The 20,521-nt window shown below is 40.3% G+C and overlaps 1 protein-coding gene across 1 annotated transcript in view; it reads right to left on the reverse strand.

Moving 5' to 3' along the window:
* LOC115765097 (protein sidekick) overlaps nucleotides 1-20,521 on the reverse strand; it is a 75,960-nt gene that overhangs the window by 6,205 nt on the left and 49,234 nt on the right. The window contains exons 4-9 of the mRNA XM_030708481.1: nucleotides 18,856-19,609; nucleotides 18,132-18,259; nucleotides 5,560-5,679; nucleotides 5,178-5,333; nucleotides 1,780-2,208; nucleotides 626-823 (exon numbers count right to left, since the gene is read on the reverse strand). Of these exons, the coding sequence (XP_030564341.1) occupies nucleotides 626-823; nucleotides 1,780-2,208; nucleotides 5,178-5,333; nucleotides 5,560-5,679; nucleotides 18,132-18,259; nucleotides 18,856-19,609 (1,785 nt within the window). The remainder of the gene's footprint in view (nucleotides 1-625; nucleotides 824-1,779; nucleotides 2,209-5,177; nucleotides 5,334-5,559; nucleotides 5,680-18,131; nucleotides 18,260-18,855; nucleotides 19,610-20,521) is intronic.

The following is a 20,521-nucleotide window of genomic DNA, read 5'->3' on the forward strand; positions in this document are numbered from 1 at the left end:
CAGCATTAGTTCTATGCACTAAATAATTGTAAAATATTCAAAGCAAGAGCTACACCATTTACGTAGCATTAACGAGTGCAGTTGGCAACCCTAGAAATGGGTGCTCAAGATGCACTCTCAAAAAACTAAACAAAATTAAACGATAATACTTTATACTTTTCAAATCAAATCACAACTTAAGGCTTACTGAATAATAATGAGGTTGGGTTTAGATATATTCCTCTGTCTCTAATCACGATTTCAATTTGGCATATTGTCAACCCAAAACTATTACATCTAATTGATTTTTTGAGAACGACTTTGCTTCTAATGTAAAGTGCATTTCAAGCTGCCGATTTTAGTTGCTTGTCAAATGTTTACAATGCAGATAGAGTGCCTGGCAACGTTTACCAATCAGGATTCGGTACAAATGAATGACTTTACTTGACATTATTTTTAAATACTACTACTATTTGAAGCCAATGGAAGTTACTTGAAGTTCTTTGCAATTCCGAATGTAATTAAACTATTTTGCAGTTTACGACATTTTACAACATAAAACGTTTCTTGTAAACCAAAAGCAGAAATCAAGAACACAAAAGCTATTACTTAATACTTGGATGTAGATAGTGGAAAGTGCACTCACCTTCTTGGGGCAGCTCGACGACGTTACTTGGCTCGGATGGTGAGCCCTCGCCGACGCGATTAACGGCACTCACGCGAAACTGATAGACGGTGGCTGCCTTCAGGTGCTCGAGCAGAATCCAACGCTGATCGGCAGAAACGTTGCTCAACTCTGTGATCCAATTGCGCAGCAATTCTGGTACTGGATCATCGGATTTTTCTGTGATGTTAATGTGTTTAAAAACGTAGTTGCGAGAGGATAGCGAGTGTGTGTGTATGTGTGAATGTGTTGTTAGATACGAAAGAGAGCGAGAGCGGATTGCAAAAGAGAGCGAGCGAGTCGTGAGTGATGAGCAAGGTAAATGATGCGTGCGGTGGGTGTTGAGTGTGGTGTGTGTTGAGTATGGTAAGTGATGCATATGGTGAAACACGAAAATGGTTAGTTATGTTGGGTATGGTGAGTTTTGCGCATGGTGTTAAGTTTGAGGTGCAATTTACAGTGTGTATTTGTGTTCGTATGTTGAAAAATTAATGTGCGAAACAAGTAAATAAAAACAAAAGTAAATTAACAAAATGTACTCAACAAGAAAATACAATTTAATATACATATTTGTATATATATTATATATAAATTGTATATATTTATATATAGGTTTAAGATTAATATCAAAGGTTCGTTACGGTACACGGATTGGAAGAAAAAAGAGAGAACGTTGGGAAATCCATCAATTTAAAATTGAACTTTTCTGTTTAAAATGGTTTCTTCTACTCTATATTAATTTGAAATCTTTAAAACAAATAAAGTCGTTTCCAGTTGGGACTCGCATTATTGATACCCAATGCAAACAGAATCACAAATGGTTAATTGCATTTTTGTTGCTGTTTTGTGGCTTATTTTTGTTGTTGTTGTTGATGTTGTTGCTGGACTTGTTGTTTAACTGATGTGATTTACATGTTTTCTAATTACACGCAAGACCCCAGGGCCCAACATCAGAGCCCAACATGAAGCTGCGAGGTGTGTGGGTGTGTGTGTGATAAATCAAATTCCAATACCGCAAAACCGTAACCGTAACCATAACCACATAAGCTAACCCGGACAAAAATTGTGTGACGGAATAGTAGGGGGCGGTCTGTGGGGTGGATTGATGTTGATGCTGGCATATGGCATACACTTACCCAATTTGGAGACCTCTCGACGCTGTATAATAAATTTGGATATTGGACTGTTGCCATCGAAGCCCGGCGTCCACGATACATTGATGCTGCGCTGCCGCGACTCGGCCAGGCGCTCCACCTTCACATTGCTGGGCGGGAATGGCAGCTCAATAACGCTGAGACGTGCCGCGCGCGTCTCATTGCCACCGGGCGAGGTAACCACACACGCATAGCTGCCCACATCGCTGGCCCGCACCGCCTGTATCTCCAGCTGGCCATCTCCTTGAACGCCAATGCGCTGCGAATTGCTTATGGGTGCCGGATGTCCCTCCCGGTACCAGTCGATATTGAACGGGACACTGGGGTCACTCGACACCTTGCATTGGAGCGTTGCGGTCAGGCCAAGCAGCACGGTTGTGTCCACCGGCGGTTGTATGATTTGTGTTCGCACTAAAGTGAGAGACAGAGACAGAAAAAGAGAGAGAGAGAGAATGGGGGAGTGTGAATATGTGGGCGTGGCAAGAGTTTGACATTAAACAGTAAAAGAGATTAACTGCAACACATTTGCAGCCAGACAACGTCGGGACAGCTCTCAGCGCCCCCTTCCCAATTGGCTGGCATGTAGGAAATTAAGTTTTAAAGCCTCTCAGATGTACAGATGCACACACACACACACACACACATATTATATAAATATAAATATATATATATATATATATATATATATATATATATATATATATATATATATATATATATATATATATATATATATGTATATTCTTTCTATATGCACATTTTCGCTGCCTTTTCAGTCACTTGGCCGCATCATGCATCAAAAGTTCAACGCGCTCGACCAGACTTTAGCCTGGTCCGGCTCTGGTTTTGGCCCTGTTTCTGCCTGGCATTTCTTTTGGCTGTGACGACCTTTTATTGTTGTTGTTGTTTTTGTTGATGTTGAATGCCGCTGCCTCGTTTGCATATGGTGCACACACATACAATATTTTTCCCTTTTTTTTTTTGATTACCGTCCCCATGCGCCACGTTTTATGCAAAACAAAATTTCAAAAACAAGTCCGAATATTGCGGTGCAATGCAACCGACTGCGTAATACTCGTTAACAGTCCAATATCGGTTACATATCTTGCCCATTTTTTTGGGGTAAGTTTGCAAGCCTACATATTTGGTGAATTGTGCTCGATAAATGATGAAAATGATGCGTTTTTCATCATGGTAAAGGTTGTTTCACTTTGTTTTTTCTTAGTCTTTCATTTCTATTTAGTCCCATTTTGGGGCGTCTTCATGTATGCGTGTTCATCATGTACACGGACTACATTTTGTGATTCTCAACTATGGTTGAAGAATTTGTTGCTGACTTTAAAATTGAGAAAGCAGCTCATTCAAAGAGTTGCCTATTTTTATAAAATCTTTGAATAACTGACTTTGTTTTGGCTAACATTTTTGCAATTGTCTTTGGAGCAGCTCATATATCCGGCTAGCTGACTCTAGCTATACGAATATTTATATGCCAAGTTCCAAGCAGGGCTGACATGGCACCAAACCAATATACTCGTTTCACTTTGTGTTCAGTTAAACACACACACACACATACAGGCTAGCTGCAGCGCTTTGCCAATTAGCAGACATTGATGTGGCCTTTAAGAGAGCCTCCCAAGCTACAGCTGGAAGCCAGGCCTGTGGCCAGCTTTAATGCATTAAAAATAAAACAAAGCGTAAAAAGCTCAATTTAAATTATTATTATTGTTGTTATTGCTTTCCTGCCTGCGGCTTTGATGACAATATAATGTGTTATTATGGGACCAATACGTTTTAGCTGATTTGATGTGGCACTCGCCGGTCGTTGCACATTGCTGCTGCTGCTGCCGCTGCTGCTGCTCGTTGCCACGCTGTGGCATGTTTCAACGGTGACAACTCGGCAGTTGTGGCAGCTCCTGGCTATTAACATTATTAAGGCTCTCATTGTTGTTGTCACTGTCACAAACCATGTGTGTGTGTGTGTGTGTGGGTGTGTGTTTGAGGCATAGCAAAACTTAAATAGGTTGGCACATGTATTTAACAAAACTAATCTGCATTGATCAAAATTGATAAAAGTCGATACTAAACTTAGATAAATTCAATTTTAGCGACTTCATTAAAATTATATTCATTTATTATTATATCAACAATAAAAAATAAACAAGAATAATAACAGAAAATATGCATATAAACAAATTAAAATTTAATATCTTCTTTTGTGTGCTTTTCATTTAAATAAAAACCCCTAGCAATTCTATTTGTATTACAATTTCTTGAGTGTGCGGCAAATCCGGCTGATTCCGACATATATACCGCCTGCCACAGACGGACATCACTATATAGACTCTGCAGTTGATACTTATCAAGAATATATGTATGTGTATATAGCACATGGAGAGACATCTCCCATGTGTTGGACAATCCCTGACAAATTTCTAGTAGAATACAGAAATTAGATTCCATGCCCACACTTATTGTTTGTAATATAAAACAATGCTGAACAATTAGAATTGTTAATTTCTATATTAAAATATATATTTCTTTTTTATGCTCTTAGTAGATTAATATTGCATTGATTGTATATGTGTGTGTGTGTGTTTATATGTTTGCTTGTTTATTATTGTTTATCATTTGTATTTTTGCATCTAATTTCTATAGCGATTTCTTAGCATAGCATTATTAAATGAATTCAGTTGAATTACGACACGCATTTCACGATTTCATTCTCTAATCAGGCAGACAGTAATGAAGTTAGCATAATTTATAGCTAATACGTATTGGTTATATAAATCATAAATTGTTCTATTCCAAAATATGTTTGAGCAAACAAATGCGCCCAATTAGCGCAACCGAATCGAGCATAGAATCTGTTATTAATTTTGTTAGCTGTATTTTCACAGATTTTTACTATCGTGCGACTGGGGGAAAGAGAGAAGCGTTAAGCATTAAACAGATAAGCAACACATAGCAATATATTAGCGTGGTCTAGCAACCGAAAGGCTTTCGCAAAATCGCAAAATGCCACAAATCTTGTCGTTCCGTTGACATGCGCCTTGATCGATTTCCGCATTGCTTCTCACTTCGCTTCTCGCTGCTATTAAATTGTTAGATTCAATGCGTTTGTCGGTGAGTGCAATTGAACATCGAAAAGAGTTGTATAGATTTAGGCATGCCGAAATGCATGAATTGTACTGTGTTAATCATTAGTTCAAAATTGAATTTTGTTCACTCCGGAACCAGCAGCAACTCGCTGAGCTAACACAAAACTATGTTTGTACGATATATAGACAAGCAATTAAATTGGCTGCTGGCTTTGCGTTGCCAATTAACGTGAAGTGTGGGAATGGGGCTGTGGACGGTTTGGGGTCTGTCGTATAACTTACCTAGTACACCCAGATAAGCCTCGCCCTTCACGGTGCCCGCCTCGTTGGCGCGCACACATATGTAGAGGCCCGCATCGGAAGCGCGTATATTTGAGATGAGTAAATCGCCAGATTCGAGTATCTGAACGCGGCTCGACAGCTCGACCAGTTGAGTTTCTATTATTGTTGATTTGTTAAATTTGTTGTTTTTGTTATATTTTTGGGCAGTCGGGATTTGTTTGGTCGTCCAGCAAGCAGTTTAAGCGGGGAGAGTTGCAGTTGCAGAGTTGCATTTACGGTTAGCAATTTAATTGGTTGGTTAGCATACGAAAAGAACAAAAAGACATCGATATTAGCATTAACTACATCTAAAGCGTGCAGTAGGAGAATTCGTGGCACTCACCATTATAAATCCAGGTTATGTTAGGATTCGGTGCGCCGACGGCCCGACATGAAATGGTCGCATCTTTGCCATCCAGTGCGGTCACATTCTGTGGCGGCTGCTCCATCACTGGGGCTGTGGCTGTGGATGGATGATCGAATGTTGAGTATTTAGCAAACTGAGCCGCAATCGATGCGTAAAGGTGTGGGTAATTTTGTGATGCCGCATATGTATGTGTGTTCAAGTCAAAGGTAAATACGTGGCAGTCATGCAAACATGCTTATGTGTGTGCTACTGTGTTTGAGTGTGTGTTGGGTGTGTGTTTGGGGGGTGTAAATGTGTTACTTAGCGGCTATGAGTGTTTCAATATTTGATTCTATGCCCACAAACTGCAAATTATTAAGTGTTGGTATACTTAGAGCCGCCCAAGAAAATAATATTAGCAATGCAACCATCTGGCAACGCCTAAGGCTGGTTTGCTCTTTAGCTAGATAACATACTGTTAATTTACATAAGACCATAATTAACGTTTGCTGCTATTCTATAGGCTATCTGGCAACGACTTAATCGCATTGGCTCCTTAGTTAGTTGACATTGTGTTCATATGAGTCACTTATTAACTTATCTGTTCTGTTCCTTTTCCACACGTTTCAATTTGTGGATTCGATTGATTTATGATTGGAGTTTGTCAATGAGAAACATTTAATTTCAACTTAAGCATTGAGTACTATTTTAAATATTTAAAATACGACTTTTAGACCATTTACGAGCTTTGATAAGCTAGCCTTAACTTATCAACTCAGTAGCTCAAGGAATGTGTGAATATTGCAACTTATTGTTAAATTTAGATGAGAGGAGTATAACGTTTAAATTTCGAAAGGTTCCCATTCACTTCAATCCCAAAATAATTCAACTAAGGCTGCCTTCAAGTTCGCCAAGTGCGAGATTTTTGTGGCTGCTGCCAGGCAGACAATTAAACTTAAACTCTGGCAATGTCAAAAGTTAATACCAATTATTTATTGAGTCGCACATTTGGCAATGTTTTTTTGTTTTCTTTCCTTTTTTATAGTCGTTGCCACTTACGCGGCTCGAATCGCAGCAAAAGTAATAATGTAATTATTTCATATGATGCATTCATTTTAACTCCGCTTATGTAAATAAGTGCATAAAATTACAATAAAAATTTCTGTGTGTTTTTTACATTAAGATATTAAGTGCTCTGTGTGTACGTATATGCAAGTGTGTTTGGTTGTGTGTGTGTACATGAAATTTAATGGCTTGCGGCGAAAAGTAGAGGACCGTCATGCGATTCACTGGGAAAATTGTTAAATTATAAGGACACGAACCTACAGCAAGATAATATTTGAAAAGAGTTGTATTCAAAAATGTCAAATAAACAGATATTTAAACAAATGTTTACATATAGAAGTATATAGTTCTGTGCTCGTAGAATATCAGTTATCTCGTTAACCGGTTATCTAAGTTTATATATAGACGATTATACAGATATGGCTATATGTATATAGACAGAGCTGTGCTGCTGATTAAAAATATAAATATATCATTTACAAATATTAGTTTATAGCTCAGCGCTTAACTAGAACGTAAATCTTTCCAAAGACTTTGATATAATTCCACAAAACTTACAAAAATTCGTGCAACAGAACAAATGAAACAAAAAGATCAGAGCGGGAGGAAGAGTGTGGAAGGGCGTGGAGAAGGGGGAGGGGGGGGGGGGGCGCAAAGCTTTAAGTGGAATTAACGTGCAGCATTGAATATCCGACAGCTTAATTAACCTTAAGTGCTCTTTAAGGCAAACCCTGTCCAAAAATAAAAGGCCAATCAAATAATTAAGGAAACAACAGAGAAGCCAACAAAATTTTGAGAAGGGTCAGTGCTGAGAAGGAGGGCGAGGTCAGTGTGTGGGCACATTAGTTGATTTTTATAGAGTAATTATTATAATTATACTATAGTATACGATTTTTATATAATTATTTTTACTTTGTCCCAAACACACTAAGGCTGAGAAAATCTATAGCTAGGACATGTCAAAATCCGATAACCAGCTATTTACGAACTACTTAGCTGCTTTTTAATAGCTCAATTTCGGTTGCTTTTACGGCATAGTCGTTGATAGATTCAGATTACGGCTTTAAATAAGCTGCAAATCGAGCTTGAACTATTAATAAAAAGTTAATGATTTGTACAAGATATATACGAGGTTAATAAGATGCGACCTCACTGTGATTAAAATCACACAGATTCACGCTTTAGTTGAGCAAGCGGAAAAAGCGTGATTTGGAATCACTAATCAAAATGAGCTGCAGCAGCTATTCACGCTGAACTGTAGGGCTAACAGTAAATACGTGTGACTGATAACAGCCGGTCACACTGGGCATTTGAGCTAACTGAGCCGGTCACACTGAACACACAGTTTTCGTTTACATACTTTTATCCCAATCTATAAAATATGAGTGTGTACATAAAGTGCCCAAGTGCTTTATTTGCGTAGAGCTTGGGCAAAGAAATGGAAAAGAAAATGACTTTAAAGAGCTCAAGGGCTAATGTCAGTGTTGTGCGAAAGACTCGTTAGCCAGAATGTTAAGCAATTTCTGGCCAGAAATGTTGATGTATAGCGAAGGGGCATGATAATGATGCCGTGGCATGAAAATATTTGCGGCAGGCAGCCAACTGAATAGTTGCACAACTTGGCTAATCGCGAAACGTCGAGCTATTTTCGAGACCAAATTAATTGATTGACAAAAACTACTGAGTTATTGGCTTAAAGCAGCGACTGTGGCTTATACGGTTATGCATTTGGTCAGTTTAAGAGGCGAATAGAGGTCACGTTAACGTGTTAAAAGTGCTTAAGCAGGCCTGCATGTAGTAAAGGGCATTGCCCCACACCCCTACAACCCCCCCACACGCTCTCTGAGCGGCTGTGCACGCAAAGGGCATATTAAAGAAACGTGTGCAATAAAAGGAAAGAAAAAGTAGAAAAGAAAAACCATATTTGTAGCATACTTTTTTGAGGAGCCACCGACTGCTGAAAGCCGGAAATAATGAAGAGTTTGAGAGTTTGAGTCGGCTTTAAGGCGAGCGTGGGCTAACGTGGTTTTGGCTGGTGAGACAGAGAGAGAGAGAGAGGGGGAGGGGGGGGGGGGGGTGAGAAGAGAGGCGACCTGGATGAGTGCGCACTTAAATTATATCTGCTGTGGCATATGGCAACATAATTGCATGCAGGACTAATTGCGAATCGCGACTAATATGGAAGCGCCACAAAACTTGACAATGCTTCAGCGCGATTCATGCCACGTGCAAGGCGCAACACGATTTGTTGTTGTTTGATATTATTATTATTGTTGTTGTTTTTGTTGTTGCTGTTATTGCTGTTGTTGTTGCTGCTGCTGCTGCTGGTGCATGGCATTCGTAATTAATTTCAAGTTGACCCACTAAAGCGGTCGCCTCAAGTTAAGGCCGTAATAATAAAGCGCTCGCCGGGAATGACGTGCACCGGCGATAATTGCCATTACTTGCCTGTAAAGTGCCTTCCTGCCTGCCTGGCTGGCCCAAGGATGGGCGGGAGGAGGGAGGATTTGGTTAGGTGAAGAGCAGCTGGCTCTTGGCAGTTGGTTATGCATAACATTTGCATAGGAATTGCGGCTTGCTTTATATTACGCTCTTTTGTATAAACTGTGGCAAATCTTTTGGTTGCAAGGAATAGAAACTCCAACCAGGTTGCAAATGCCCCGTAAGTGGCATTTAAAATTGTTGTATGGCAACTAAGTCTAGCTGCGGCTTTAAATGTCTTAGCATATCGCTTATATTAAAGACCATTTAGCCAATTTTAATGAATTCCAAAAATAAGAAAATTCTGCAGCTGATTCTGACGCGTGAGCTGGGCATTACAATAGCAGCAATTACTGCCACAAATGTTATTCGACCAGCAGCTGATCCTGCCTGACCCTGAAAGTGACCCTGCCCACGATACGATCACCACCTCCGCAATATCGGATTCTGCCAGCAAACCGGTTGACGAACTTGCCATCAGCCCCAACAGCGACATTGCCAACGTAAATGAAAGTTCTGAAAAGGACATCAGCCGATTGAGGATTCCTTTTCAGAATATTCTTATTAATTTGCGGATAGCGGCGCTAAAAAAAAACTGAAAAGCATCGAATGACCTTGCGAGAATTTTCTGATAAGCGCAGTATGGCGCATGGAGATTAGATTGAGGTACCGTCAGAGGGCGGCTGCAGCAGTAGAAGGAAATAACGACAGACGGGAAAAGGGAGGAACAGAGGGAGGAGGAGGAGGAGGTGGATGAGGAATTCCATGAGCCATCTACAAGCACCGACCGTGGCCTAAAAATAATACGGACAAGATTCCAACAAAAAGTTCCTTTGGACCTGCCATTACACAACCCACGGATGACACTGCTCAACCTAAGCCTCGGTATTCCGCTGCCAACAGCCCTTCCAACTGAGAGTCCAAGTGCTGCACTAAATGCTCCTCCAGCGTCGCCAGGGAAAACGCACATTCTACGCTTTCGCCTACATCGTATCGTGCTCAAGGACACAGAATGGGTAAAAAGGGTATAATGTATTTGTGCAAATGTATGTAACATACAGAAGGAAGTATCTCCTACCCCTTTAAGTATATGTATTCTTGATCAGCATCAATAGCCGACTCGATCTAGCCATGCCCGTCTGTCTGTCCGCCAGTCTGTCTGTATGTATAAACGCAAGGATATCAGAGCCTATAAGAGCTAGAGACTTGATATTTTAGCTGTATGTCCTCCTAGTCCATGCGCAGATCGAGATTGTTTCCGATAACTGATAGCTTACTCCGTTTCCAAGCGATCGATAAAAACCGATATCGACATCCTGTTTTTTAAGCAAATTATGTAAATATTAAGAGCTAGAGTTACCAAATTTGATATGTTGGTTCTAGAATATTATATATATATATCAAGTATCTTTCATTTTATACCTATTGCCACTTCCCGCTACCACCGCAGAGCTATAAATCAAGTTAATAACCCAACTTGTATTGCCCACCATTTTAAGCCACAATTTGAATGCAATTGACTTTTTGAGAATACATAAATATTCTATGGTACAATAAGATATACTGTAGAAAATTTCATTAAGGTCGGTTAAGAAAAAACCAAAGTTATGTTTTACTGCGCTATTGGATGAGGCGCAAATTCCAAGAATTTCTGTACACACACACATTTATGCGCGTCTGCTACGAATTCTAGTAACAGCATTGCATTTGCGATTGTTTTCTGTGCTGCTATTTTAATTCGTTTTTCTCCTCAACAATACTAAATTACTGTTGAGTAGAGGCATAGCAAGTAATGCGGTCAGTTGCGAGTTCGAACCCTGCCAAGGGAACTTATTTTGATTAAATTTATCTTTATTACTTCAAACGAGCGCGATGCGCGAACTACATTTAGTGGTGAAATAAGAGGGTTCAGGGTATTCCCTAGTCGGGAGCTCCCGACTAGAACCTCTTACTTGATTCTTGCTGGTGCTATTCAGGTTGAGGATTTTGTGGAGCTCATGTTAAGCTGCCAATCAATGTTGAAGTAACCTCAAAATAATGTACAATTACGTACGTCTTGGGCCCGCCAAGTGGCGCCACCTGTTGTTGGCATAAGCAGACGAGAGAAGAACACGAAGAAGAACAAGCACAAAGTAAGCAAGCAACTTTGAGCGTTGCGTGTATTGTGTTGTGTTCTGTTCTGTTGTTACAGCTGTGTTAGCGTGTGTGTGAATTAAATTTAAAATGATTGCATGACTGCATCGAAATGTCAGTCAGTCAGTGTATGTGCGTGTGTGTGTGTGCGCGCGTTACGGCCTGTCAAGTGCCGGAAAATGTGCCACGCCTAGCGCCTGTGCCGCCGCCTCTTCATTAATACGTGTGTTGCTGTTGCCGTTGCTCATGTTGCTGTTGTTGTTGTTGTTATTCGGCAACTTTGGAGCTACATAGACAAACAGCGAAGCGTCTGCAAAATGCCAGGAAGCAGCGATTAAAATCACTTTGCGTTTCGGGAAATTACAAAATTATGTTACTCGAGCAGCTCAAGCAGCCGGAAAATGCGCAGCAACAACAGCAACAGCCACGACGGCAGCTAGGGCCAAAGGTAATGTGCTTAATTGCGCCAGGTGCAATCCAAAAGCAAAAAACTTATGCCAGTCAAGCTAACACAGCGGCAAGAGCGCCAGCAAAAACAAATACAACAAAGCTGAAAAAGCGTAGCAGAGCAAAAATATGCAAAACTTTTGCAAAGAGAGGTGGGCACAATTAAAATGCAAACAACTTATGAACCCGAACAAGAACCAACGACTCCGCTTAGGACGCGCTATCCTGCAAAATTATTTCAAGCCAGCTGCTCGCCATCTCACGACCGCGTGTCCCGCCCATTATGTGGTGGGCGCTCGACTTAGCTGGCCACTTGTTGCCCTGTAGCCAAGTGCCACATTTGGGGTAGCAACTTATTGGTAAATATATAAATAGAACGGTATGAATAACAAGTAAGTCTGCTTTAGTCGACGTCCGACGGTGTCCGACGGGCAGATACCCTACACACAGCACTGGGATGCCACCACATGCAATACAACGTTTTTTTAAAATATTTATCGATTTGGGGAATATCGGTATTTTTCTCTCTGAGATCAGACATGGCTAGAGCTATAAAAAAGAAAGCAAGGGCCTTGAGAATTGCTGAGAAGTGCAGCCAGACAAATTGAAGACGACATTTTAAGCTTAAGACATTAAGCTACTGCTCCCGAGACTTAGCGCGCAAGTGTCTTGGGGTAGCACGTGAAATATATGAGAAGCACCGAGAAAGGTTGCTGCAACATCTTAAAAGTATGCGTGTTAACAAATATTAGAGCAATAATCTTTTATCATATGGAAATGTTGTACATTAGATGGACAAAATTGGAACAGCAAGTAGGATAGATAAAGCGAGATAGATCGAAGGATATGGAAGGAATGTGTACGTAAAACAAAAAGGAAAAGAGAAAGAGAGAGAGAGAGACTGACAGAGATGTATGTAAACAAAATACATATATCTAGTCAATATTCGTTTAGCATAAAATATACATTTTTAATGGAAAATGGAAAAATAGAAATTGAATTAAAATTTGACGAGACGGAAAAATTGATTTTTCAGCATAATAAATATGTGTATTTTTTCTTTAAGGAGCTAAGCACTTATATATTACAAGTATACACATACGTAAAAGACAAATAAACATTAAAAAATTCTGGCATAAAACAAAGTTAAATGTCTGTAACAAATCTTTTAGAAAGTTAGGCGGCCACTTTTTGAATATCTAGCAGTCTAGTTAATATATCCCCACAACTACAGTCTATAACTCACCCCAGTCGCACCTAAAATGGGATGAGAAACATATTGGGCAAAATTTCAGAATGTTGAACAAAAATTGACTAGTTTAAGAAGTTCAGTGGAGAACTTGGCTTAAAATTCAGCCGTGCTATAATATTAAAGGTGTTTTTTTATTTGACAAGAAAGAAAACAAGAATGACCAAGTGTTTTGATTGTTTTTCGCTCTGCTGCTAATTCAAACCTTATTTTCGATTAGCGCAAAACTTAAAGGAAAACCTTTAATGCAATACTAGAAACCATCATTGTTCGTCTAGAGTTTGGCATATGTTTAGGGTGAATATGGAGTTGAGTACACAGATGTTGGACAGAACACTAAAAGCAAACAAATAGACATTTAAACGAAACAAATTAGACCTTTACAAATCTACCTATAAAACGTGATTGTTATCTGCTAATCGAGAAAATCAAAGTCGATTTGCCTTTAATGTTGCGTCTGAAAGAGGTTAAAACAAAGACTTTTGGCCAAGTTCAAACATGTTTCTTAATTACTAACATAAGCCAAGCAGGGAGAGGGGTGGGTTGGTTGGGTGTAAGCAGATTATGGCTCAGTTATGCCACGCCCCAATCTACAAAGTTTGATTGTACAATTCGAAGCCCTAAAACAGACGTGAACCAGATGGGCGTGGCATATGCGTATTATAAACAAATTGACTGAAATTGTGAGCTGCACATTAAACGAAATGATACGAACTAAACTGTTTGGACGAGGGGGGGGGGGGGGGGGGGGGGGGGTGGCTGCTTGGTTGAGGGAATTGCTGGGTCTGGCTATAAAATAAAGTCAGTCGAGCTAACTCAAGGCAAAAGTTTTTCAATAAAGCAACGCCGCGCCGTGGCCAGGACAAAATCTTTTAACTAGTTGTAACTCGATGAAGTGCAGCAGCAGCAGCGGCAGCAGCAGCAGCGGTTAGCCAAGGACAAATCTCTGGCATTGACAAGCCAGAGTTGAGAGGGGGGAAGAATAACTCAACACGACGAAATATGCATCGAAATTTACCAATTTACATGGCAAGTGGTCGACGGAGCTTGGCAGTGTCTATAAAAATATACCAAAAAAATATTACAAATTTGGCAGCACACACCGAGAGCGAGTGAGAGTGGGAAAGAGTGAGAGAGAGAGAGAGGGAGAGATGAAGGAGGGCATTAGGAGGGCGAGTGAAGTGAAGCAGCGCAAGCAGAATGACAGTTGTTCAAGTTTTTAAAGAGCCATCAAATTGAAACAACAACTTGAACAAGAAGTGTGTCTGTCCCGCTTCCGCTTCCGCTCACTGCAATTCACTCTCCCTTTCACTCTACCGCACAATGCAGCACCGCCCCGCACCGTCCGCATGCTGCCATAGCATCATTTTTGCGCAAAATGTTTTGAGAGACAGCATTTCGCTCTGTTTGTCCGTGCCTGTGTGCGTTGAGCGCAAGCAAACAACGCCGCTGCCGCTGCCGCTGCTAACGTCGCCGTCGCCGTCGCCGTCGCTGTCGGCAGCGACTGCACTTTGTCAAATATTTAAACGGCAGAAAAAGTTGCACTTTCTAATGCATAATTGTTTAGCTGCAGTCACTGGCAACTGGCAAACTTGCAACTTGAGCAGCGGCAGGCAGCAGTGGCAGTTGAGCTAAATAATATAGCATGTTTTTTGGTGCCGACCCAGCTGAAAGAATTGCTCATGATATTGTGCGTGCTATGCGCCATGTATTCGTAATAGGTTCTCAAAGAGAAAACAGGATATGCATTGCTTTATACAATTGCAGGCGAAGATTACAGCAAATTTTAGACATTTGACTGTGCGAAAATATTTTTCCGTACTACTTCAGCTTGTCTTTATTGCATTCAGTTAATTAAGTTTCTAATAAATATTATGCATAGAATCGTTCAAATAACAAAAACTTGTTTGCAATAAAGGGTATTTGGCCCAACGAATGGGATTTCCAAAATTGGCGAAAAAACGTTTTCATTAGTTCGTAATAAACAGCTTTTAAAATGAGTTTAAGCCCAATCGGCAGAAAATTGAAGCTTTTGAAATGAGAATTCAATATTCTACCAGCATTTATGAACTCTTAGCAAAGTTCGTAATCCGTTGCATTATATTCTTGCACATATCTTTAAAACCGTCTTTTAATCATTTTTCGTTCATTCATTTCACACATGCGAGTGGAATTAAGATCGAAAGAGTTAGGCCATTATGAAATTTCAGTTTCCTCAAATACTCTGTAAATCGGGGCAAACAGTTGGACTAATGTGCATATAACTTATATAATTGATTAATCAGCATTACTTTAAAGTGGATTTCATTTCCCGTTTATAAAGCAGAAACGCATGAATTAAGCAGCAAACATTTTGCAGACAGCTGATCCTTTGCATTACAAACTCAGAAAAAGTAATGGGCCAACTAAAGCGATTTCAGTTATTGCCCTACTTTGGGACTTATGAGCCAAAAGTTATTAACATGACAAAATTTTCTGCAGGGCTTTGCTAAACTGCACATATTTGTATACACACACACATGTATATCTGTATATATCTGTGCGTGTGTGTGTGTTCGTTCAGCATGTGTCCTTTAGCTGCCTTTATTTTCGCAATATTAAATTCATTAATATGCGAAATTGTCCCGCAGCAAATACAAACACAAATACCAAGAAGTAGGTGTGCGTTCGTGTCTGTGTGCGTGTGTGTATGTGTGTATGTCTGTTTGTGTGCGTGTGCTTGTATTTAGCCACAAGTCTGTTGCATAGAAGTGCTGCCCGAGCTGCTGATGAAGAGCTGGCACTTAACGGTACTTGTGTGCCTCAGCGCAACAGGAGAAGGCAAACAATTCTCAAGAATTTCCATGAATATGCAAGGCCTTCAAATAATGCACGCAATATTAATAATAATAATAGTTATTTTTATTATTAGTAACTGTGCCAATATTAAACATAAATAATGCATATTTATATTGTGCTTAATACACGCTCATTGCCTGATGTATCAACATACTTATGGAGTAGAAGAAGCGCTGACAAATAGTTGGGTCTTAAACAGCTATGTATCTCCCTTTAAGCTGAGCTTTTCATATTTAAAATTAATATACTTTAAATAATTATGGTGCAATCTGATGCAAAGAAGAACTTTAAGCAGTTGCCGATTAGCTCTAAGGCAGTTCAAACGCCTGACAACTAGACATTGTAAGCCGTTCAAGTCAATTAACCCAACAACAAGTTTTAAGTCCAATAAGAAGCTTTAATAATCAGATAAGATTCGCAGCAGCAAATGTTTGTAATTTAAATAATAACTAGCGAGGTTATATGAGCAGAAAGTATAACCCATGATATTATTATAAGTAGATACTACTAGAATATACTCTAGAATTATATAACATATTGTTGACAGCTATGCAAATCTTTAACAGGTTGAGAATTACAAGCGTCAAGAAACACATGAAATAAAACTAAATACAAATTAAAAATAATATTTGATGACATTTGCCATAGACCGTGGACTGTGTCCGAATAGTGAATAGCTAACAAAGAAAGCTTGTTAATTTCCATATTTAAACAAGAGGTTCTACTCGGGAGCTCCCGACTAGGGGATACCCTGAACCCTCTTTTTCCAACATCAAATGCATATATATATTCTATTTAGAAGCTATATGTCAAGTTTGGTGACTAGCTCTTATTATTTACCAAAATTGCCCCAAAAACAGGATATCGATTACCGATTGCTTGGAAACGGAGTAAGTTATCGATTATCAGAAACAAACTCGATCTGCGCGGGAACTAGGAGCACCTACATCTAAAATTTCAAGTCTCTAGCTCTTATAGGTTCTGAGATCCTTGCGTTCATACATACGGACGGACGGACAGGCAGACAGACGGACATGGCTAGATCGACTGGGCTATTGATGCTGATCAAGAATATATGTACTTTATGGGGTCGGAGATGCTTCCTTCTGCCTGTTACATACATTTGGCTTTCGCACAAATACAATATACCCTTATACCCATTTTTAATTGGTTCAGGGTATAAAAATATATACAAAATAGTAAGTGCAGATTATCAACTAGACATTAACTGTCAATTGTTTAATTGCCAGTTCACGTTGAGCTTCTAACGTTAGAGAAAGTGTGTGTGCAACTAACTAACCAACTAACTAACTAACTAGCTAACTATTAAATTAACTACTATAACAACAATTGAGACACTCATATGAATGTGGCTGATAATAATGTTGATAAATACGAGCGCATAATGAAGCATTAAAAATTCTCCATAAACACCAAACAAATTGCCACAGTTATGTTGCAGTTAAACCAGCTAAGGGGGGGCGGTGCGGTGTGGTGTGATGTGGTGTGCGGGGTGGTGTGCGGGGGCACTCGCTTGTCTGATGAATAAGTGAGTGCTGAGCGCGACTATTAAACGAGCATAAAAAATGAGTGCGATTTGAATGCTTCTCATGCAAGTCAAGTGCATTGTGCGTGCAGTATTTGATAAATACAAACAAAAAATAAATATAAATAAAATACTACAAAAATATATAAAGAATAACACGCATTGAACGTGTTTCTTTATGTTTAAACGAATTACATGTAACTTTTGTTTTTTGAGGTGCATTTTAATTCTTGCAGTGAGTTTATTTTTTTTTTTTATGCATTATTGATGCCCATACCAAAGCGAAATTCCTTGCGTTTATTGCCCGTGCCGTTGCCCATGCCCCTGTTGGGATATTTCGCGCTCATGCCCATGCCGGCATGCGAAGCTCTCACTCGCAATATGCGCGGCTGCGCCAAACGCTTCACGCGCGGCTGCAGCAAAGCTGCCGCTTCAGTTGTAGCTGCTTTTTTTTTTTTTTTTTTTTGTATTTGGGATTAGTTCGATGTAGTTATGAGAATATATATATATATATATATATATATATATATATATATATATATATATATATATATATATATATATATATATATATGTTAGGTTTCGTATGAGTAGACAGAGACAATGTATGACAGTTAAATGGGGAGTAACAGCGAGAGAGAGAGAGAGAAGGCACCGTTTTAGTATTAAAATGGTTCAGGCGCGCTCCAAAAATGTTAAGGGAGGGAAAGGGCGGGGGCGATTAGTTGGTTTGTATATAGGCTTACAGCCGGAATCAAATGAATGATTTGTTCGATTCCACATGGTTGAGTGGCAACGCACTTGACTTACTTTTCACACGCAGCCAGGTGTAGGCAGATTTCTCGCCCGCCTCATTGCTCGCCAGGCATTGGAACATGCCCTCATCCTCCAGCGTCAGTTTTTTAATTATCAACGTATTATCAGCTTTCAGCGTGTATCTGAAATATGATTAACATCTATTAGATGGAAGCACAAAAAATAAAAGGAACTCTCGTTGAGATTACGAGCTCTAGCTCTACGTTTAATATGCGTATGAAATAGCTTTGCTGGCATATTCAAACAATTTTTTTCTGTTCACAAAACTTCTTGTAAGCTATTCAGAATTCCAATTTAATATACTTTATTCAACAGTTTAAGCTCCTATATATTTCTAATATTTTAATGTTTAGCTAAAAGGTGTTGTAATAGTCTGAAGTACAGTTTTCATCGTTCCATGAATCAAACAGTTGAGTGCATTTGCCTGTGTTGCACAACACTTAACACTTCAAAACGACTTTATTCGTGCTGTTAAACGCTTCCATACGGTGTTGCTAAGCACTTTCTTCTGTTGATACGCTTAAAGTGCGCGTTAGAAAACGCATTCTAAAAAAGATTTGCAGTACTAAGTCTTGACAATACTAATTTCTAACTCGATTTGTATACCCTCTTTTTGCTAGGCACTAATAGATCAGGCACTAAAAGGCGACTTACAACACTTGACTCAACATTTCCTCTCTATATATGACATTAGTATACTCTTAGTATTTCCACTTACCCGCCAGTTTGTAACTGCACCTCGATGGGTTCAGCGTTGCGAAACCATTGAACCTGGGGCGTGGGATCTCCGACCACATCGCAGGGCAACATCACCTGACCGCCAAAATCGCCAAAAGTCTCGGCACGCATGGCCGTAAAAAACATGGGCGGCTCTATGATCTGAACACGGGCGGTAGCCGTAACCGTTTGATAGCCACCGCTGCGCAAATGCACCTGGCAGCTGTACTCGCCAGAATGCGAGCTATTGGCTTGCAGCAGGGCCAGGGTGCGGTTCCATGGATCGTTCAGGGTGTGCGATATGCCGGCATTCTCAACGGGCTGGCCATCCTTCAGCCAGATCGTTTCCAGTTCGTGCAGTGGTCGTGCATTGGCAATGCATTGCAGCTCGGCCACGCCCTCGCCGCGCTTCAGTTTGAGATCTTGCGGCGGCACGATTATCTCGGGCGCCACCTCCACATAGGGATCACCAGTGACATTCAGATGGACAAACGCACTCATCTCCTCCTTGCCCAGCTGTGTGTTCATGGCACGTGCACGATACGCCTTCCGATCGCTCTCATCGGCGCTCAAAACAATCAGCTGATTCGCCTGGGTGACGGCATATTTGATCTCATAGTTGAGTGGACCCTCCTCCGTTTGCCAAATGACAGATGGCTTCGGCACCGAATCAATCGCCGGCATATCAAATATGGCCGGGTGACCGCTGACAACCGTTAAACGACCCTCGGTGATATTCTCGAAGATGCCCATGTCTGAAAAATATAGAAGAACAAATGGCCAAAAGCTGAGTATGAAGATCGATATGTGCTTTGTGAGAAAAAAAAGGCCAGCTCTGTTTCGATATCCCAAAATATTCTTTCTTTGGACCAAACTTTGTGACACATAAAAAGTAGAAATGAAACCCGAACCAAACAACATATTTCTTGAAATATTAAAAACCAAGGTTTGACCCAGAATCTGAGTTCGAAGATAAAACAGATCGACAAAAAGCGGAACTGAAACCGGAAACAAACCATATTTAGATTTCAATATGATAAAACAAGGTTTGAGCCCAAACCTGAGTTCGTGAATGTGGAGTATCAGGTATTCGAATTGAACGTGCCTGGTTCAAAACCTTAAAAACTTAGAATGCTTTATATTCCTTCTTTTTTTTTTTAAGTAGGCCCAATTAGAATTTAATAGCCGCCAGTGACCTGAGATCTTCTACGCCTACCCTCAACTTCGAAGCAGACAGCCCCTCCCACCCCCTCGCCAATATGCTCTTGTGTCACGCAAGCTAATTGAATCAAGCAGCGAACCGGCCTGGCCTACGGGCTGGCAATTTTGTTTAACCTCTTATCAAGGGGCACAGCACAGTAACACACGCCTCCCCTGCCCCTGGCGCCCCTCTCCTGGACTCTATTTGGCTGGGCTGCTAGTGCCACCCCCAAAAACCGTCTATATAGCAGCTATGAGCGAGCGGGCACTGAGCTCTAAAGGTTATTAGTTCAGTTTAAGCGCACTCTTACAATTAATTAAGTGCTCAAGACGCCGCTACAAGTCAAGTCAGCGCCGTCTTGGGCCACTCCTTTCGAGCACACGAGTTGTCGCCATCATCGCCATCATCATCATCATCATCATCATCATCATCATCATCAGCGACGGCATCGTGATTATCAAGCTCG

This window comes from Drosophila novamexicana, unplaced genomic scaffold (genome assembly GCF_003285875.2).
Source record: "Drosophila novamexicana strain 15010-1031.04,08,12 unplaced genomic scaffold, DnovRS2.1 tig00000932-arrow-arrow-pilon, whole genome shotgun sequence".
NCBI lineage: Eukaryota > Metazoa > Arthropoda > Insecta > Diptera > Drosophilidae > Drosophila > Drosophila novamexicana.